General features: G+C 39.0%; 1 protein-coding gene across 1 annotated transcript; it reads right to left on the bottom strand.

Annotated features, from left to right (window-relative positions):
• Positions 1-703: 703 nt before the first annotated feature.
• CCNL1 (cyclin L1) lies at positions 704-22065 on the bottom strand. Its single transcript, XM_083363697.1, has 11 exons — positions 21702-22065; positions 21197-21271; positions 20937-21046; positions 14674-14794; positions 14332-14396; positions 12767-12866; positions 11187-11291; positions 10026-10167; positions 3790-3901; positions 2619-2717; positions 704-1454 (listed from the first exon to the last, which is right to left on the bottom strand). The coding sequence occupies exons 1-11, from the start codon at positions 21984-21986 to the stop codon at positions 1106-1108; spliced, it is 1563 nt and encodes a 520-aa protein (XP_083219823.1). The 5' UTR covers positions 21987-22065; the 3' UTR covers positions 704-1105.
• Between the last annotated feature and the right edge of the window lie 864 nt (positions 22066-22929).

The following is a 22929-nucleotide window of genomic DNA, read 5'->3' as shown; positions in this document are numbered from 1 at the left end:
CAATATTATCCTCTGCCAACTCAAGGATGGAAGGAAAAGCTTTACAATTTAAGACAAGTGAAAGGATCTCTAAACTTTTATAACCTTGCAGAAATCAAGACTGATATCTTAGTTGCGAAGCTTTGGGCACCAGAATAAGAATTAAAACCAGGTTTTTGAGGTTCAGTTTTAGTTCAGAAACCCAACTGGCCGCCTATAAAAGTGTATTCATGAAAGTGAAGGTCTTTAAGAAAATACAATAGAAACATTGTAAACAAATTAGAAATCTGAGTTAAGTAAATTATAAATGCTGACATTATGCTGCAGCAAGGCAATATATATCAGCATTTGTAACTGTTGATTATAACTTAGTCCAGGAAGAAAAATTCAAACCAAGAAACAGCCAACTATTGCTTCAAAGAAAACCTAATACATGTGCCCAAATGTCCACTCAAGAGTCAAGTTTGAATTGAAGGCTTGAATTTTAATAATGACCTTTCATCCAATTCAGATTCACTATTTAATCTGATTCTGAACAGAAAACAAGTTTTGCTAGTTTCAACATTCATTATCTTATTGGGAAGTTGCTGTTAACGTTTAAATGATACTTCAGAAGATGCCTCTCCACACTATCTGAAGAGGAACTAGGAGGAAATAATGACTTGTTAAGAAAACATCAGAATTTGACAAAAGACTGTTTAATGAGGTATTCAGCAGGGCAGTAAAAAGTTGTATATTTTATTTTTTTTTGTAAAAATTTTTTACACATGCAGACTAAAACCAGTGTAAGAAAGTACCCACCGTTATCTTAAACAAATAACTATACTTAAATAGAAATGTCTGCAATATGTTCGTATAAAAATAAGATACATTTGTACAGAAACAGATCTCCAGTTTTCATATTGATACCACAATCCTAAACACATACAATTTAACCTGATTATTGTTTCAAATTAGATGATACTGCTAAGGTATTTTATGTGCAAAAATCCAACATTTTTTTTTAAACGTGTCTTACATTCTGGACATACTGGGCTTCAAATTAAATCCTATTTGACTTCAAGTTTCAAACAGTCCCATACCTTGTATAACATCCAAACAAAGATAATAAGCAATGCGCCCACATTTAGCGCCTGTGCCGGCTATGTCCTGAACGGCCAGCACTGTGGTGCTTGCTTTTATGGGATCTCTCGAACGAACGAGACCTTTCTCGCCTGTCCCGGTGGTGTCCTCGCTCATGTCTATGTTTCTTAACGAGGTCTGAATGGTCCCTAGATTTGCTCTGAGAACGTGAGCGAGACTTTTTTCGCTTGTGACCATGTCTATTTACTCCTTTCAATTCTTCTCTGCTGTGCTTTGGCTTTAGATGGGGGGATCCATGATTATGGTGTCTTCGAGGGCTGCCACTGTGACTACGTGATCTGCTTCTGGATCTTGAGCTGTAGGTTCCCGAGAGACTCCGCCTATTGTTGTAACTTAAAACACAACATTATACCTTTCAGCTTGTTATGCAAAAGATAGCTCTGAATTGCCTACTGCTCATATATTGTTAAACATTATTGCTTATGTTACTTAAATTACTTCTGCCGGACTACTCATACTATATTTGTTTGCAAATCAATTACAACAACATAGAAAATTAGGAAATCCAGTCTGTTATGGTTTGATATGCAAAACTACTGAATACTGTGTTATCACTTATGGGAGAATCCCACTCTTATAGAAGATCCTAGAAGAATATTGTGTATTTCATGCAATATTTCTTTTTAGGGAATTCACCTATTCGGCTTTCAATTCTGCAGTGAGAATTCATGATAGTGTAGGAGCCCCCAAAATAAGCTAATTTGCAGCAAAATTTATTTGAACAACTTTAGTTAGCTACGAAATGGTGAAGGGCATAGCGGGCCGCAGCAGCTGAAGTATCTGCCCCATAGTGATTTATAGCGCAGTCTGGGTAGTCTACAATGTACAAGCAGGGTATGTAGCAATAGCATTTACGCTTATATACTGCCCAGAGTGCTTTACAGCTCTCTCTGGGCTGTTTACAATATAATAGCATTATTTGTATACTATCCCCAATAATCTGGGTCCTCATTTTACCGACCTCGGAAGGATGGAGTCAACCTTGAGCCCCATAGGGATTGAACACTAGACTATGGGCAGTGTTTGCCTGCAATACTGTGTTTTAACAACTGCGCCACAAGGGCATCTAAGTAGGAAAGAAAGGTACCAGGGAAATTGGAGGTGGGCGTGCTGGCCAATATTTAGTGCTTGCAGCCCAAGGTACTGGAACTGCCAAGGAGGTGGCAGGGAATGGAAAGTACTGGGAAGATTGGTGGGTGTACCAGGGTACAGGGCACACAGATGAGTGGGGAAAAGGTGTGAGATACACCTGCCTTGCCCTATTTGTTTGCATTGATACCTTCAGACAATACGTTTCTTTTATCTGAAACCCAAACTCTGCTGGGTTTTAGATCTCAGCTGCAACCATCATGGACTGCTTCAGATGAATTTACAGAACACTGATCTATTGACTTCCACAGCAAGCCCAAAGTCAGAGTAAGACTCCCAAATTGTTCTCAAAGCATTCACAATATGAACGCATTGCACTTTAAATTAAAATTGTAAAAAATACTCACTGTCTCCTTGGAGAGTGAGACCTGGATCGTGATTTTGTTCTCGACTTTGATCGGCTACCACTTCTGCTGCTTCTGCTTCGCTTGCTCTCTTTTCTCATACTGGTAAGGGGGAAAAAAGGAATTCATTACTAGATAGGCTGCAACAATTAAGCTGCTTTAAATGAATAGCATGTGACGAAAGCTTTATTACAAGTGTTGATATGAGGAAAACAATTTGTGCTTGAAATCAGCACAGAACAGCTGGTTTTGAGGTTCATGCTTTGACCTAAACCCATTTTTCAGCTGGTTCTGTCCATGTACGAGGTGAAAAAAAGATTGTTGTTTCTGATACAGCCACAAACTTGGTTGTTCTAAATGGGGGAAATCCAGTTTCCCTGAAAATAAGTCTTATTTTCAGGGGATGTCTTTTCCTGTCTCACCTCGCAGCGGTGATACTGACAACTCTGCCCAGCTGGCCCACTTCTGCAGCTGCTCGCTTCAGCTCGTGCACATTGTCCCCGGCTCCATTTTGTCACCATAGGCCTTCAGGAAAGACATCTGTAGCTGAGAACAGAGCTCTGGATTGATGCGTGAGGTGCCCCCAGCCTCCATTTCACTGTCAGAGGCCTTCAGGAAAGGCCTCTGCAGCCGAGAACCGAACTCTGGATTAACGCATGTGGTGCCCCCTGGAAGCCAGGGATTCTGATGACAAAATGGAGGCCAGAGGTGATGTGTGTGAGCGGTGGGCCAGTGAGGCAGGTGTCGGGGCATGGAGGCCTGGCTGCAATGGTAAGGTTTGGGGCGCATGGAGCAGCCCTGCCCTCCCAGCTTGATTTTTAGGTGTACGCCTTGCCCCAAACTAGAGCTTATTTTTGAGGTAGGGCTTATTTTGACGGGATAAGGATATTGGAGGCAGAACAGAAAGGGGGGGGGGGGAGAAACTGAAATGATTAGCTGAAGGGCACAACGTAGGGATATGCCATGCTAGAATCTGCTGGAGGAAGAAAACAGAGACAACCAGCCTACTTATCTAAAATAAAATTCTGGGGTCCTATTTTGTGCATGATGCTTAATAACAAAAAATCAATAATAGTTTCTATTTTATTATAATTGAGCAGTTGTGAAATGAAATGATTCGTTCCAGCTTTGAAAAAAAAACGTATTTCTGTTTTGTGCGAACTGCATTACTTACCCATTATAAGGACTCTTGGAAACCATCTGCCTGTCTTCTGGCTCTTTTTTGATAGTTTTTGCATTAATAGATACAGGAGATTTTTCTTCTGTTTTTATTTCTCTTGGAGATGCTAAGAAATAAAATAATCTGAGGTAAATATCCTTTTTCTGTAACTAGTAACTAGATTCTGATCATCAGTTACCATTAAGTTTAATTTTTCTTGGTTTAAAACACTGGCCTCTTTTATCTTACCCCTTAAACAATATGACTAGCTTCCCCTTTCTGAAAATTTAAAATCGGTGGCTTCCAAAGAAGCCTCTCCCAAACAATTTGGATTCCTATTATTTGAAATAAATGTCAGTGTTTTTAAGGTAACAGAAATATCCACTATTATTGGATTTACATTCAGTGGTGTCTAAAGGTTTGTGAATCTTTTGAATTTTCAGTATTTTTACATAAATATGATCTAAAATGTGATCTATTCTCCACACAAACCCTGAAACGATAAAACAAAGCCAATTAAACATGAGTCAAAAACAGTATTCCCTTTCATTTATTTAAGAAAACTGTCCAAAGCTAGCTAGCTAGCTATATTTGAGGTCCTACCCTATTTAAAGAACAGAATTCTTGGTATTCAATACTGAAGTATGATTATCACAACAACACAGGTACATGGAAGTGTATATATTTATTTATTATTGGGACCTATATGCCGCCCTATCTCCCGAAGGACTCAGTGCGGCTAACAACAATAAAATACAATAATACAAAAGTTAAAAAGAAATTAAATTAATAGCCCCAGTAGAATAAATTAAAATTAAAATTAAGTTAAAAATTAAAAACATAATTAAAATCCCTGTCAGTCCAGGCCAGCCTGATGGAAAAGGAGTGTTTTGAGGGCGCGGCGAAAGGACCGGAGATCCGGGGCCATCCAAAGCTCAAGGGGGAGTTGGTTCCATAGGGCTGGCGCTCCCACAAAGAAGGCCCTCCCCCTGGGGGTCGCCAGCTGACATTGTCTAGCCGATGGCACCCTAAGGAGGCCCTCTCTGTGTGAGCGCACTGGGCGATGGGAAGTCGTTCCAGGCAGCAGATGGTCCTGCAAGTATCCCAGGCCTAAGCCATGTAGGGCTTTAAAGGTAAGTACCAGCACCTTAAATCTCACCCGGAAGACAACCGGTAACCAATGTAGCTCACGCAGGAGGGGTGTAATATGGGAGTATCGGGATGTTCCCATCACTACCCGCGCGGCCACATTCTGCACCAGTTGAAGCCTCCGGGTGGTCTTCAAGGGCAGCCCCATGTAGAGAGCATTGCAGTCATCTATATGGGAGGTAACGAGTGCGTGAGTGACTGTACGTAGGGCATCTCGGTCCACACAGGGTTGCAACTGGTGCACCAGGCGAACCTGGGCAAATGCCCCCCTGGCCACGACTCCAATATGATCTTCAAAACTGAGTCGTGAATCCAGGAGGATGCCTAAATTGCGTGCCATATCAATGGAAGGTAACACCTCTCCTCCCATAACCAAAGATGGAACCTCTTGGACTAAATGAGATGCCGGTACGTAAAGCCACTCAGTCTTGGCCAGGTTGAGCCGGAGCCTGTTCTTCCCCATCCAAATCTGTACTGCTTCCAGGCAACGGGACATCACATCAAGAGTATCACTGGGTTGGTTCGGGGTGGAGATGAAAAGCTGGGTATCATCAGCATATTGATGATACCTCACCCCGAAACCACGGATGATCTCACCCAGTGGCTTCATATAGATGTTGAACAGGAGGGGCGAGAGTACAGACCCCTGAGGCACCCCACAACTAAGGGGCCTAGGGGCTGACCTCTGCCCCCCTGCCAACGCTGTCTGCGAACGGCCCGAGAGGTATATAATGTCTTGAACAGGTAATCAAACTATTTCTAAAGAGTTCAAACTCCATTAATCCGCTGTGAGGCAGATTGTCTTCAAATTCAAAACCATTGTTAATTTTCCCAGGAGTGGTTGACTAACCAAGATACAATAAAAAACAAGGGTCCAGGAGATCTCAAAGAATTCCAAACTAACATCTAAAGAGCTAAAGGGTTCTCTTGAATTAGCAAATGTCAATGTTCATAAGACAACCATTAGGGGAACTCTGAATAACAATGATGTGCATGGTAGGGAGGTAATAAGAAATTTCTCAAAATAAATACTGCTGTGGGAGGATGAGCCCAAACAGAACTTTTTGTTCTTGAATGAAAAGTATTGTTTGGTGAAAGACAAAAACTGCATTCCAGCATAAAAATCTTATCCCATTTGGTAAACATGGTCAAAGCACACAAGTTGTACGACTAAGGAATGGTTAAAGCAGAAGAAAGTTAATGTTTTAGAATGGCCAAATCAAAGTCCTGAGTTTAACCCTATATAAATGTGTGAAGGATTAGAAATGGACAGCTCATGCGAGGAAGCCCACCTACGTCCCTGAGTTAAAGCTGTTCTCTAAAAAGGATTGAGATAAAATTCCTGCAAGCCAATTTTCAGGACTGAGCAACAGTAATAAAAAACATTTAGTTGCAGTTATCGCTGTTCCAAGGGCGAGGGAACACAGCCATTACTGATAGCAAAGATTCACATACTTTTGCCACAAACAAATATGGATCGCTTAGGTCATTTTCAGGTATGTTTCTGGCTCATTTATTTAACTGAGTTATCCTCATCTTGTTTTTAGCACTTGTGCAGAGCAGTCTATTTTAGATCATATTTACATGAAAATATTGAAAGTTGAAAAGGATTCACAAACTTTTAAGCACTACCATATATTAACTTGGGACGTGGTGGCTCAGTGGGTTAGGACGCTGAGCTTGTCGATCAGAAGATCAGCAATTTGGCGGGTTGAATCCCGAGTGCCGCGTAACAAGAGTGCGAGCGCCTGTTACTCGTCCCAGCTTCTGCCAACCTAGCAGTTCGAAAGCACGTAAAAATGCAAGTAGAAAAATGGGGACCACTCCGGTGGGAAGGTAACAGCGTTCCATGCGCCTTTGGCGTCTAGTCATGCCGGCCACATGACCACGGAGATGTCCTAGGACAAATGCTGGCTCTTCGGCTTTGAAATTGAGATGAGCACTGGCCCCTAGAGTTGGAAATGACTAGCACACATGTGCGGGGGAACCTTTACCTTTTTATATATTAACTTAATTATTCTAAGGACCGTTTGGTAGATATTTTTCACATCCATGCTTTCCAAAATGCTTAAGTATTAGATAACTTGGGACACACATTGCCCAAGCTAGCCATTCATAAAGGAGTTGCTAAACAGTAAGAATATGACAAATAATTCATGCACGAACCATTTCAAAACATGCATGCTTGATCCAGATACAGAATAAGACAAAATAGGAAAAAAGGAGTCAAGAATATAATGAAGCAGCTAAGAAGAAGCAGGGAAGGACAACTGAGTAGACTGGAGAAGATGGTGAATTATGTTATGCTGCAAAATTGAACAAGAAAATTGGAGGGCCTAGTAGGCTATGCTTAGAGCTGTTGAAGAGGGATAGGATGATATTCTAGAATGGATGGTAGAGCTTCCAAAACACAATGCACCTGTTGAGTTTGAAGCAAAACAGTTGCATACCTTTGTTAAGTATATAATGGCTGCAACATTTGGAGAGCAAGGATTCAGCGACTTAGTGAGTCCTATTACTATATCCAATAGGTTTCAGAACATATACTACCAAATTAGATACTGTGACAAAAGCTGATTATCGTATTTTCCGGCGTATAAGACTACTTTTTAACCCATGAAAATGGACAAACAGATGAGAAGGGTGTAGGAGGAGATCAAGCCATAAATCTTTTGGATGACCCTAGAGAACAGAGAGTGACGCGTGCTGCTTTAAAACGTTCAAAGAAGATTAAAAAATAAGACTTGCAGAAATCTATGGAACTTCTATAATGTACTTACAGCTAAGCAGTGGACAATGGACTAAATTTACTAAATACTTACAGTTAAGCAGTGGAACTAATGGATTAAATTTACTACAGAGGAAATGGAAGAAAGCTTTATGGGCTAATGTGGGTTAATTTGTGTAAGAATTATCTATTATAGACTATTTTGGTTAGAGAGTGATTAGGATAATAGGGATAGGTGTTTGTGGTGTGTAAATGAGAATTTGTTTAGTAAATAGACAATTGTGGAAGAATGTAGACAGTGGAGGAAGGTTTTCTGTTTTTTTTTTCTTTTTTAACATGAATGACGCTAGTTTTTTTTTATCTTAGTTTTCTATATATATTTAATATTATTAAGGATTGGTTTATTTTATATAAGCTAGAGAGTGATGGATTTTAGAGTTTATAGTTGTTAGTATATGATTGTTTATGATTGTTTTTTTTAGATATATACCTTGTATTTAGCTCTGGGAAGTCAGGGGGGGGTAGGGGGGAGGGGGGGAAGGAGGGGGGAAGGAGGGTGGGAAAGGGGGGAGTTAGGGGGGGAGGGGGAGGGGGGAGGTAGGGGGGGAGGAGGGCAGGGGAAGGGGGGTTTTTTAAAGGAAAACTGTATTTTAAAACTTTTCAATAAAAAAAAAAAAAAGAGGGATAGGATGATATTCTAGAATGGATGGTAGAGCTTCCAAAACACAATGCACCTGTTGAGTTTGAAGCAAAACAGTTGCATACCTTTGTTAAGTATATAATGGCTGCAACATTTGGAGAGCAAGGATTCAGCGACTTAGTGAGTCCTATTACTATATCCAATAGGTTTCAGAACATATACTACCAAATTAGATACTGTGACAAAAGCTGATTATCGTATTTTCTGGCGTATAAGACTACTTTTTAACCCATGAAAATCTTCTCAAAAGTCAGGGGTCGTCTTATACGCCGGGTGCTGAAAATTTAGGGACAGGGCTGGCTGGAAAACCTGGAGTGGATCTCCCATTTAGTCTGCGCAGGGAAAGCGGGACCAATTGGAGAAGAAGCTGCAGTCTGTGATTTTTTATAGGCTGTGGTCTGGGCGTCTTTCCTTCTAAAGTTGAAGAGCAGCTGTAGTATATCCCAACTTGAAAGGCAGGTGGGGAAGGCAGCAGCCAGAGGAGCGGCTTAGCTCTAAGGACACATTTGACTCAGGAACTGGGCGGGCTGGCTGGAAAACCTGAAGCGGATCTCCCATTTGGTCTTTTTTTAAAAAAATCCCATTTATTTATTTATTTTTATTTTTATTCCATTTATATCCTGCCCTTCTCCGAAGACTCAGGGTGGCTTACAATTTAAAGCATAAATCAATGTGCTTAGCAATAGCCTTCATTCTGTGTATATGCCTGTTTATTAGGTCTTTCACCCCCCCAGCAGCATTATTACAAAGTCAGCTTATTGCCCCCAACAATCTGGGTCCTCATTTTACCTACCTTGGAAGGATGGAAAGCTGAGTCAACCTTGAACCTGGTGGGATGCGAACCTGCACTAATTGCAGGCAGCTGGTGTTACTTAAGGCTCTGCGCAGGGAAAGCTTTAGAGTGAATTAGGAAAAGTGGAAAAGTGAATTAGGAAAATAGGGAACGGTTGCTGGAATTGGGTATGTGTAGTTTAACTAAGAGAAGGGTGAGGGGTGACATGATAGCAGTGATCCAATATCTCAGGGGCTGCCACAAAGCAGAGGGAGCCAAGCTATTCTCCAAAGCACCTGAAAGCAGGACAAGAAGCAATGGATGGAAACTAGTAAAGGAGAGAAGCAACCTAGAACTAAGGAGAAACTTCCAGCGGTGAATGCTCTAACACTGGAAGTTTTTAAGAAGAGACTGGACATCCATTTGTCTGAAATGGTATAGGGTTTCCTGCCTTAGCAGGGGGTTGGACTAGATGACCTCCAAGTTCCCCTCCAACTTATTATTATTATTTAATCCACTTGCACTGTTTTATGTTTACATATTTGATGACAGCCTTATGTTTATAAGTGACAGTTTTCCTACTAAGCACCTGCATGTCATAAGCATTTGAATTAAAATTACCATATTAAAATCAAATCTGATGTTTTTTAATTTTTATTTGGTGTGCGTTGGAAGAGGGGTAGTCTTATACGGCGAGTATAGCCCAAACCCTATAATTTAACAGGAAATGTAGGGGGTCGTCTTATACGCCCAGTCGTCTTATACGCCGGAAAATACGGTACATTATTTTGCTCGATTGTGTAAATAGCTTTAGAAGTAATATATAATTAAAAAGCATAAAATCTGGAGCTGATTGTGGCTGCACATAGTCAAAATGGCAACCACTAGTAAATAAAACTTACAGGGCTTAGAAGCAGGTGAAAAGCCTCCCAATGTTGAAAGAGCTGGAGTTCCATCTGGATTTAATCCTTTGGCTTTTAATTTAGCTTCCTGTAGAGTCATTTTTCTTTTTTCTACTTCCTTATCAAGCAATTCATAATTTGGCTGTAAAAATATAATGAGTCCAAAAGTCAGTTCCTTCCAAAATGGATATATAGATCAGCTTGTTGTGTTCTAACATTCCCTTCTAATAGTGAAACTTAGGTGGTTGAACTTTTAAAAATAAATGGCTTCTACATATTCAGATGACGACTCAGGTACATATGTGCAGAAACAAATTTGTGGATTAAAATGATCCTTACCTCAGCAAACTATATAAAATTATCACTGAGAGTATTAACTTAGCTTAAAGTAGGTGACAAGAGAAAGAAAAGAAACTGTCTACACGAGGCCCCTAAAATTAAAATATTGACGGTCACTCTTTCTGTGTTGGCGATGGAATAAAGGTTCTTTGACAGATGTCACAGGGATGTCCACTTATAACTTATAATTAATTAGATATTATTTTTACAGTGACCTTAGATCTTTGATGGTAGCTAAGAGTTCAGATTGTTAAGATTTTATTAAATTATATTCCTCAAATCTAAAATATTTTAATCTATAAAGATCTTTGGATATCTCTAGCTTGAGAAAAAAATGACCATATACCGATGAAGAATGTTTGTGTTCCAGATTCTGTCAACTCTCAGCCTTTGAATCAGATCTGTACGGAAGGAGAGATGAGACTGAGCAACATGATTCCATATGGATTAGGTATAATCCATGTGTTAATTTTGTTCCTGTTTCTTAAAGAATTATTCCTTTCTTTTTAGTTTTTCTTCTTCTCCAGGTGATTTAGTAAAATATTTTTACTTTGTTTCAGTATAAACGTATTTTCAACATAATAAATTAGGTTTCTTTTTTAAACTTCAAAGTCTTTTCATAATAGTAGATTCACTATTACTACTTTACTTTTCTTCAAACTGTCCCCAAGTCTCCATGCACGCTAACCGGAGCTACCAAAAGTCCTGTGGGATTGTGACAGGGTGTACATATAATAAACAAACAGTTGACTGGAATGCATACATTAAGGGAAATGGCTGCACTGTAATAGTTGTAATGTCATTCGTGTATATAGAAATTACCTTCTTCCTAGTGTAAAGCTTAAGCGTTGTTAAACATATCTCCTGAATGTCTTCTTCAGTAATTCCAAAAAGCAAAAACCAATGAGGACGGTTAGGTAAAGGAATCTAGAAGACAAAATGTTACCAAAAAGCTTGCAAATCAGTTTTTTTCCAACCAAGACAGTACATTCCATAGATCTGAAAAGACCTGATGTAGTTTTCAAAATGTAGGCCCTTTTAGAAAGGTATCTCCTGTTAACTTCCAGGCAAGTTCATACTGAAAATCTGTTCATGTAATCATTATTTATTTTTAATTTATTAAATAAATTTAATAAATTAAACTTGTCATAGTGAGACTGATTGGCTTATAGGAATAAAACCCCAAATGCAAAATCCAACACACCCATATATTAAATGACATTTAAACAAGCCACTTGATGGGCTCCTTATCAACCTAGGATCCCCAGGCCTACTGGCAAAACTATGTCTTCAAAGCCTTTTGGAGGACTACCAAGATGGAATCTCGTCTCTGCTGGGGTTATGTTTCATAGGGAGGGAGCTGCCATGGAAAATGCCTTTCTTCCTGGTTTGACTAGGTGGATTTCCTTGATGGAGGGGATCCATAAAATACCCTCTCTTGCTTATCTGATGGGTCGGGTGATGTAACTGGGAAAAAAGCAGTCCTTCAAATAACCTGGTCCCAAGCCATGTAGGGCTTTAAAGGTGGTAACTAGTGCCTTGAACTGAACTTTGGAGCAAATCAGCAACCAATTCAGCTCCCGCAAGAGAAGTGACACATATGTAAATCTAGACTTACACAAAATCATGCAGACACTAATTTCAACCAACTGAAGCTTCTAGGTACATTTCAAGGGCACACTCATTTGTATGGGATTCCAACTCCTTTGGTATTGGATTCCAATCTGTTAATCCCCATTATAATTTATATAATCAATATTAAAACTGAAAATATACAAAAGCTATGAGCAGAGAGCAGATAGCAAATATATTTTCTCCACCAGACAGCAAAAAAAAAAAGCACCACAGACTCAGAAAATGTATCAACCTCTTTCCTTTGTTATAGGCATGTAACCTGTTAATAGCATAATATTCTGAATGTTACCATTTTTAACTGGACAGAGAGAAAAGCAAATCATATTCCTGCTTTAGTTAGTTATAAAGAGCCAAATGACATATCTAACAAATTACATTTCTATAAGTAGTGTTTGATTCAAATGCCATATTTGATTGCTTATCCAAGATAGTTCAGAGCCACAGGACATCTGAGAAATAAAAAATATGAAGAAGTATATGTCTTTATGATGTTTCAATTATCTTGCTGGTGTGTAACCTAAACAGGCAAATGTTACTTATTCTGGTGCCTGTAGTTGTTTGTCCTAGGAAATCTTTACCAAAGTCTTTCCCCAAATTCACATTATCATTTTTTGTGGTATAAACAAGCAAATATCACCTTCAATTTTATACTTAATGTTATTTAATTCCTGAAAATGCATGTATCTTTCCAATTTTATTAAACTGCTTCTGCTTCATTCATTTTAATAACCTAAAGCTATGAGCAGAGGAAAAAGACAATTACTTACTTGAAGAGCTCTAGCAGCAAGATAGATACAAGCACATGCTATTGTTTCTGGTTGAAATCGAACAAATACATTGGTTCGAAGACTGTCATTCATGTAATTCCTGAAAAATATAAATGTTAAATGTTTCCTATTTAAGAGATACTATGAAATCAAGTAAAGAAAGTTGGAGACTCAATCTACTTTATTATTTTTTCTTTTGTTTCAGTAATTTAGGTTCCCATTTGTCAAAGAATCTGCCATAAAGACATAATGCCTCAAATGCCCCTGGACCACTGTAACACACAGGCTCTTTTTATCTCTCTAGAACCCTATGAAAGTACAAGCTGAGTTTTGAGTTCAGTCTTTACTATTATAATGCCGTGCACCTCAACACAAAAGGCTTTTAAAAAGTTTATGCAATTTTTTTAGAATTCTTGGAAGTGTCCATCAACTAAACGTTAGCTCAAAAATTAATAATTCTTATGACCCATTTCTTTTAAAGTCATTGTACTGTTACTAATCTGTTAACTTCATACAAATTAACATGATCTACAGCAAATTTGTAGCCATCAAAAATTAAGCATTTCACATTACACTATAAAAACAATTTACATCCCATTATCTTGAAAGGGATATAAGCATATGATCTAGTCTCCTATGACTATCAACCAGATTCTGTATTTTTTAAAAAATATTAAAGTATTTACAATTACTTCTAGACCACCCGGGAGGCCAGAAATAGATGTGAATGACAGCTGTACACATATTTCCATAAGTACAATATAGAATTGCAGGTTAACAAGTTAAACATTTCTTACAATGAAATATAGTCACTGCTAATCTAGAACTTAGTATGAAGTATTTTTCTAAATCTAGCAAGTAACCTCCAAACATGCGTACAGCTCTATTGTGAATTTTCTGTGTGGAAAGCTTGACTCATCAATATGTCTATAAATGAGACATGTGCTAGCTTTTGGCATGCACAGAGGAAAATAATCCCCCAATTAGGCAACCTCCTCCCCCAAAATAAAAAGATACTTGGAGGATAGAATCAAAGCTTATATGATTTACCTTAATAGGTAATGTCATAAGCACATTAACTAGGACAACAAGTACACATTTCATGATTATGTATATTGAATAGGTAGTTCTAGAATCAAATATACAAATCCTTTTGACACCCCGACAGAACTAGAAGATGCTGCCCGCTGGATATGGACCACTTCAGTAAATCTCGGCTGAGCTTGCACTGGATTGACTGGAGAGAGAGGCAGCCAATCAGGCCATCCTCAGATCATGAGCTGTGGTGCAGAGGGCAGAGTTCTATGACTTACCATCAGGGACTACCCTTTAATTAAAGAGTAGAAAAAAGAAAAAAGTTAAATTGAGTTCTCCAAGGAAATGCATTATGAAAGCCATGAAAATAGTATGCAGAAAACAAGCAGCAGCACATTCCACAAGATTTAGCTTTGTTTTTATTTTTAAACTTACAGTTCATTACTTGGTATTTGCGACATCGAGCTTGTTTTTTTTTCTGCTACTATTTTTCTGGCTAAGAAAGATAAAACAAGAAGGGAATAACTTACCAGGCTGTCTGGACGAGAGTTTGATTACGTTCACATTCTAAGACTTGCAAGTACATAACAATGATCTGAGGGAGGAAAAACAAAGAGTTATTTAAATAGTTAACACTTTTTATTCCAATCACATTTTGAGCATAAGTCAATCGTAATCAAATTTTAAGTTTTCTAGCAGCTTGTGAAAAAATCAAAACCATCATTTCTACTGGTTACAAGTGTTATCTTTTTTTGAAGAAGGTATTTATACTTGTGATACAGTAGTGCATTTAAAAAAAATCTTTACCTTCTCCATCATTATGAAGTTATATGCAGTTTAATACTGGAAAGCAAAAACTTTAGAAGACTCACCTTATGTGGATGCTTGACATGAACACAAAATCCCAATTCCTTCAGCACCCTCCTTTCTGCTTTGATTACTTGATTTTTGGTGTTTATGTAGTTCTGATCAAGTATCAATGGGCTTGGAGTCCTACAGTTTGTAAGAGATAGAGTCAAAACGCTTTTCTATATCGAAGACAGCAGCTTCTCTGTTTTCCCTTTCCAACCAACTAATGGCAACAGAAACCAGATTTTGAACTCCTGCAAACAAGTTTAAGCTTTAATCTTGTGCTGTCCAAGTTAACTAAAAGTCATTACCTAAAATTTCATTTACTGTCAATATTTGAAATGAGACATTTGAAAGATACTTCATTAAAAAGACATTTGACCTACAAGACAAGAGTCCCAACAGTTTCTCAGGGAAAGTTTCCATTAACTGAAAAGGAACTTACTGGTATATATATATTTAAATTTCCGCCGCCACTTTCAATTCTGTAAAATAAATCTGTTATGCACAGATAAGTAAATGAAACCCTGTAATATTTTTTTCCATGCATATCCAAAGTGAGGACATATGTGCATGTATCTACACGTATGTATACACAGATACAGAGACATGCACACGATTTCTTCCATTATGTCCGATTTGAATTTCAAGATATATTTCTTAAGTTTAAAAAGCAATGACAAGTAAAAAATAATATAAATTTCTGTATCTACATTTTGAGGACAGACTATGATTTTGGGTACAATTCTCACTTTTTAACAAACTAAAAGATAAAGTAATAGAGAAATACTTAAAAGTTGTCCATTTAAAATACATTTTCCTTGATAAGGTTATTCAAGCATATATATATTGTATATAATAAAACAAATAAAAATGTTTACCTTATTATGCAGCCTTGCATATTACTACAACTCCCACTATATCCCTATCTGACATTTAGATGGTCAGCTTCGTTGGATAAAGATATGTACTTTCATGTCTTAGAACATTAGACATTCTACTTTACTCTGAATTCTAGAATATTTCATATTCAACAAAAAAATTGGGGAAAATATATTTTCTCCACCAGACTGCAAAAAATAAGCACCACAGACTCAGAAAATGCATCAACCTCTTTCCTTTGTTATAGGCATGTAACCTGTTAATAGCATAATATTCTGAATGTTACCATTTTTAATTGGACAGAGAGAAAAGCAAATCATATTCCTGCTTTAGTTACTTATAAAGAGCCAAATGACATATCTAACAAATTACATTTCTATAAGTAGTGTTTGATTCAAATGCCATATTTGATTGCTTATCCAAGATAGTTCAGAGCCACAGGACATCTGAGAAATAAAAAATATGAAGAAGTATATGTCTTTATGATGTTTCAATTATCTTGCTGGTGTGTAACCTAAACAGGCAAATGTTACTTATTCTGGCGCCTGTAGTTATTTTTCCTGTAGTTATTTTTACCAAAGTCTTTCCCCAAATTCACATTATCATTTTTTGTGGTATAAACAAGCAAATATCACCTTAAATTTTATACTTAATGTTATTTAATTCCTGAAAATGCATGTATCTTTCCAATTTTATTAAACTGCTTCTGCTTCATTCATTTTAATAACCTAAATTAAATTTCAAACTTTTTTTTGAAAGTGCATAAAATTATGCAGTTTGTTTTTTAAGGCAAACAATAAAACTTTCCAAAAACCTAAGAAATATCAAACTATCTGTAATCAGATTTAAAACCTCTATTAGTATAGCACTTGGCAATTGACCATATTCATTAAAAAAATTGTAAGTGAATTTATAAAAGCAGTTTGTAATTGTTATGAGAAAGTATTGATAAGGAGTAAAAGATTAGTGTACAACAACCGAACAACTCCAGAACGTTCCATTCATCCTTTGAAACATGCCAAACTGAATAGCCCTAGCATGGCACAGAGGGAAATAGAATATTCTGGAAGTTTTTGGACAAATTTGTACATAAGAAGATATTAGCTACTTGGATGTGAAATGTTTTTCAAGATTAAAAGGCTCAATATTTAATACTGTACTACCTAGAAATTTGAATAGAAATATTTTATATTTCCTTTTTCTGGAATAGATTAATTAACCAGAGTATAAAGCACAAGATAATTTTACATATTTATATTTGAGAAATATGTTCGTTGAATACTGAGAACAGCTAAAGCACACTCATTTTAGAGGGATATATGATATGAAACAATTGTTCAACTGCTTCCAATAGGTCCGGCATTAGAATAAAAGTGATGTACCCAACTGTAATACATTTAGTCAAATCAGAGTTTAAATTAAATACATTTCATTGGAAGCAAATTTTAAAGCTGGATTATCTTGTAAGTAAATACAAATGAGTCTGCAAGTCTGTTTAGTATCTAATTATTTTTGTAAAACTGTAAAGGATTACAATTTGAAATACTGTCCTGAACACATAAACAGAGATCAAGTCAGTATCTCTCATTCACAATCTAAATTGATGTTCTGTATTTTAAATTTGCACGTGTGTGCATGTATACATATACATATGTACATTCCGAAAGGCACATTTTGGTGCATGCCTGCATTTGTTCCATAGTAAAGGTAAAGGTTCCCCCGCACACGCGTGCTAGTCGTTTCCGACTCTAGGGGCCAGTGCTCATCTCCGTTTCAAAGCCGAAGAGCCAGCGCTTGTCTGAGGACGTCTCCGTGGTCACGTGGCCGGCATGACTAGACACCAAAGGCGCACGGAACGCGGTTACCTTCCCACCGGAGTGGTCCCTATTTTTCTACTTGCATTTTTACGTGCTTTCGAGCTGCTAGGTTGGCAGAAGCTGGGACGCATAACAGGCGCTCACTCTGCTACGCGGCACTCGGGATTCGACCCGCCAAACTGCCGACCTTCTGATCGACAAGCTCAGCATCCTAACCTACTGAGCCACCGCGTCCCTCATTTGTTCCATAACTGACCCTTAAGAATCAAATTTTTATACCATCTCCCCTATAAGGAGACTGTGCTGCAATTTTAACTCAGTGTCTGAGTGCTCCGATGAGAACTGTATGACTGCTTACAATTGCAACAGGATATATAGCAATAGCATTCAGGCTTATATACCACCCAGAGTGCTTTACAGCTCTCTCTGGGCAGTTTACAATGTAGAAGCATTATTAGCACACTACCCCCAACAATCTGGGTCTCCATTTTATCGACTTCGGAAGGGTGAGTAAACCTTGAGCCCCACAGGGATTGAACTCCAGGCTGTGGGCAGTTTGCCTGCAACATTGCACTTAACCACTGTGCTACCAGGGTTTTATTTATATTTATAGAAATAAACCCTAAGGTCAGTGAGGTGCATTTTGGGCCAAAATATATAAAGACAGATACTTAGGTTTGTCATCTAGTTGTCTGATATCAAGTTGTATTGTCTCCCATTCCTGATATAAATCAGAAAAGGTAATTTAGAGTACATATACATACATACACACAGGTTTCTCACATCTTAACTTTAAGTCCCATATTGTGTATTGTTGATAAAGCAGAGAAAAGAAAATGGAATAATCCATATGCTATAAATTTCAGGAAAGTCATTCTTAAATCAGAAATGTCTTCTTTGGAATAGTACTGCTTTGATTAAAAAACATGTAACTTCCAATACATGCATTTTCAGCGTTTTCAGTGAATTCCTCACTCAATTTGTTAGAATAAGACCCGACCAGTGATATTTTATTGTATAAACTAAACCAGACATGTCAAGAGCCTTGGTGGAGCAGTGGGCTAATGCCTCCTTAAGTAACACCAGCTGCCTGCAATTAGTGCAGGTTCGCATTCCACCAGGCTCAAGATTGACTCAGCCTTCCATCCTTCCGAGGAAGGTAAATGAGGACCCAGATTGTTGGGGGCAATAAGCTGACTTTGTAATAATGCCGCTGGGGTGTGTGTGAAAGCCCTAATAAGCAGGCATATACATAGAATGAAGGCTACTGCTAAGCTTGTAAGCCGCCCTGAGTCTTCGGAGAAGGGTAGGATATAAATGGAATTTTTAAAAAAAGTTACGATGCCACGTGACATCGCGGAACGTAATGGAGCTTTTTCCCCGTTGCCGGCAATGGGGTGGACGCGGTTTCCTGGTGATGCGTCTGACCCGCGGGCCAGCAGTTTGATACCCCTGAACTAAAACATTTCTATTATCTATTACAACAGCACCTTTCAAGGTGCTTATGGAATACTTTAATACTCAAGGTGATGAGACTGGACCTTCACAAGCAAAACATGTATTTTTTCAATTGCTAAGCATGCATATTTACTTTTACTTTACAAATCCACCTGCTTTTATTCTTTCAAAATCAACAAGAAACTTATTCCAGATGAAATAAATTACACATTTCCTAGTATCACTGAAAACTTATGCTAATTATATTCTTAAAGATTAATTTGCAGTCAATTATTTGTGTTTCATAAAGGAAAATAGTTGAGTTTTAAACCAATCTGTAAAAAAAATTCAATAAAAAGCTATATATTGAGAGTAGTCAACCGCATATAGGAACACTGTTGTAAAGGTGAAATGTTCACCTTGGACCTCAAATACAGAATAAATTATGAAATAGTTATTAAGCACAGCACAGATATTGGTAATTAAAATTCACATGTACACACACATTTTACTAGTTTCCAAAAACTTGGACAGCAAAGATAAAAGCTTAACCCAAGGTACAGGAGTTCTTCCAAATTGTCCACCAATGGCCAACCTGTCAGTCCCCGGTTCCAGTGACCTATTCTGAGAGCACTGGCTTCTCCTTGGGGATTTTCCATACGTCACTCACTGTTGCCATGACGACAGCTTCATCTCTATGAACCACTCCACATCACCCAGGCTTTGGTAAATGTAGCTGGTCGCTGTATAGTCGGTTGCAAGGGAAAAAAGAGCTAAAGTTAATAACATGTACAACTGATTTGTTTGTAAAATTGTAACACGCACAGAAATATACTTACATCCTGTTAAAAAAAATGAACCTGCATGCCAAATTTTAAGCTTCCATAACCAGATTTGTTGCAGAATTTCAGAGAATATTTAAATTAGATCAATTAATTAGAAATGTAATCAAACATAGTTTCTCGATACAACACTGCCACCTAAAGCAGCATGCCAATGTTTCGAATGTTAGTTTATAAGGTTTTTAAAAAATTAATAAAAATATATACAAGTTGTTAAATCAGCAGCTAGATAATTAAGTCTTAGACTCGCTGGCCATAATATATTTGCTTCCCTTGAAATCAAAATGTAACTGAAAATGCCCTTGCTGCATTTGCATTCAAAATGAAATTTTTATTGCTTATTTTTTTAAAAAATTGGAAAGTAAATAAGCAAAATTAATCATGTATTTTGCCAATACAAGCAATGAATATTTTTATTTATCATAAATACGTAAATATATCCAAAACATTTATCTGTTAGAATGGCCCACTATCCTGTAACACACAACAACTTCTTGGAAAACTTCCCCAAGTTCAGGAAATCATCTTTATCACTACTAAATTTACGGATTAAAACAAGAATCAGTCTAGAAACTAAAGTATTTATTTAAAGATTTCCTAAGCTTTCAATTTATTTTTTAAAAGCCCGCTAGTTCAGAGCTTTTTTAATATTAAAAGCTGAGCAGTTCCACAACAAAACAGTTCTAAATCAATCACTAAAGCACACCAAAGCATGATGAACAACAAGTCTGGTTTATGTTCCTAGGTTTAGATGGCTTTCAGGCTTCATTTGCTCACACCACTAAGGATACTATCAAAACAGGTATCTCCTGCAAATCAAATTGCTGTCAACTGTCCAAACCAATAATACTACCATCAACTAGAAAACAATTGAATGTAGATATTCCAAAGCACTATCTTAGATAAAACCTACTTGCTTCTACACCAATGACTATCAATACTTTTACTGGAGTTCAGATTTAATAAGTCACTACAACAAAGACTGATACAACATAAAATAAACAACAACAAAATGTACCAACCTAATGTCTTAAGACTTACATCAATTTCTGAGCAATTAGTTATCAAACGTGTTAGGCCTCTAATACTTACAGAGAAGTAGCTAAATAAATGACCACAGTCTGCACACCCTTTTAAAAAACGTATATTAACAGACCTGTACAGAAACAATTCAAAGACCCCTGAACCTACTAAAGTAACCCTATGCAACTGAAACCTCCACAAGTTTTAGACTACGCTGCATGAGAATGCACAATTAAACAAAATACATAGGTATGCTTCAGGTAATAAAAGTGGAGCTGGCCTTACCTTTTTATTCTTAGTTGGCGTAGGTGATGGAAAACATTGATCACATCTCTTATCCGACGAGGAGCTTCTTCTATTTTGGAAGCAAGATTAATGCAGGCCATAGCCACAATCTGTGGGGGGAAAAAAGCCCATTTTTCTGTGAAAACGGCCTTTGAATCTGACCATTATATATTATTATAAAGCACAAAAACTTTCCAAAACGCCTTTTTTCCCCCCCAAGTCTATCAAGCTTCCCTTTCCTCGATGCCCCTAGAACTCACCTCGAAACTGTGCTTGACAAAGGACTTGGAATAGAAGAAACGATGGAACAGCACCTGCCCGGTTGCCATCGCCACCTGTGAAGACAATCCCCAGACGGGGAGGAGAGAAAGATCAGCCATGTCAGCCGCCGGCGAAAGGCGCATGCGCAAGAGCGGCAGCGCTAACCTCCCCCCCCCGCCCCGCTTCTTCCCGGAAGCGGCGACAGAGCTTGGGCCTGTCAAGCAGGCCGAGGTCGCGAAGCCGCCGCCATTTTGCGTCAAGCGCCGTTCCCCCCCCCTCCCTCCTTTTCCTTCTCCTGCGTCTCCGCCACGGTGGGCCTTCTGGCGCCAACGAACGCCCGAACTTTTCTTAACTCTCCGTTCTCCCGTCGGAAAATGGAACGGCCGGGACTTCGGTTAAGCCGAGACCGGGCCCTCCCGTCCGTTAGCCGCTCCTTCTCCCTCCCCTCCCCAAACGCACCGCCTTCCCTCCTTTCCCCATTGGTTCGGCCCCGGTTGCGCTGACCTGTGGCAGACGAAGGAGTATGCCCGCGGCCTGGATGAGCTCGCAGCCCAGGATCCGGAGGTCGGTTTCGCTCTGCAAGTCCAGCCCGTCCTGCATGGAAGGAGTCGGCGAGAGCCGCTCCTCGGGGATGAGCGAGTGGTCGATAGTCAGCGACACCTCCGAGTACAACCGGTCCCCGATCAGAATCCCGGCGGGGAGGAGCGGCAACGGCGGCGGCGGCGGCGGCGCTGAGGGGAGCGGGGCGCCCGCGACGGCAGGAGAAACGTGAGTCCCAGCAGAGGCCATGACGAATAGTCGCGGAACTGAACGTACGTCGACCGCACCCGGAGCCGGCCACGCAGCGACTAGCCCGTTTGCGCCCGGCGTCGATGACGCAGCGCAAAGCGGTGCACGCTGGGAAAAGAACCCTCTCTGCGCGACCGTGTCTTGAAAAGCGAGCGCCGCCCTCCCCTCCCTTGACGTCATTGACGGTTAGCGAGAAGGAGGCGTCTCCGTGCTATTAATAGCTCAGTTCTAAGCGGCGGTTTTAGGGTGAACCTCGATGCGAAAGTCACAAATCTCGCGGCAGAACTTATCATTTCCCAGAAGCTCACCCCCCCTCCCCCATTCTGACTGGGGAATTATGGGAATTGAAGTTCACACATAAAGTGAATCACCAAGCTAGAGAAACAGCGTTGAAACCCTAAAGATGTCGGTGGGACTTCCGTTCATTCCCTTTAGGCCCATTCTCCTCTACCTTCCCCTCAGTCTATTCGTGAGGGGAAAGGTCTGGGGCAGGGGTCGGCAATCTCGGCTCTTTTATGACTCGTGGACTTCAACTCCCAGAATTCCTGAGCCAGCTATGCTGGCTCAGGAATTCTGGGAGTTGAAGTCCACGAGTCATAAAAGAGCCGAGGTTGCCGACCCCTGGTCTGGGGCCTCCGGGGTTCCTCGCTTTTGTATATAGCCTGCAAGGAGTTTCAATGTTGGACAAAAGTTTATAGTCACATAAAAGTGAGATGGCTAGTTACAAAAATCAATTAAATAATCAGTTCCCGCTGCAGGTAGTCCTCGATTTTGGAACACAATTCAGCCCAGAATTTATGTTGTTAAATGAGAAATTATTTAAGTTAGTTTTGTCCCATTTTGCAACTTTTCTTGCCGCATTTGTTAAGTGAATCACTGCAGTTGTTAAATTAGTAACACGTTTGTTAAGTAAATCTGACTTCCCCATCGATTTTGCTTGTCA

The sequence above is a fragment of the Vipera ursinii genome (assembly GCF_947247035.1).
Source record: "Vipera ursinii genome assembly, chromosome: 5".
NCBI lineage: Eukaryota > Metazoa > Chordata > Lepidosauria > Squamata > Viperidae > Vipera > Vipera ursinii.
This window is presented reverse-complemented; position numbering and strand designations above follow the sequence as displayed.

Bases quoted from the DNA above. Each gene is read 5' to 3' on its own strand.
- CCNL1 (XM_083363697.1), bottom strand. From the start codon at position 21,986: ATGGCCTCTGCTGGGACTCACGTTTCTCCTGCCGTCGCGGGCGCCCCG. The intron at 3,902-10,025 runs GTAAGTTTTATT...TTTATTTCTTAG, and splicing joins TTCACCTGCTTCTAAGCCCT to CATCTCCAAGAGAAATAAAA. The intron at 1,455-2,618 runs GTGAGTATTTTT...TTGTGTTTTAAG, and splicing joins TCTCACTCTCCAAGGAGACA to TTACAACAATAGGCGGAGTC.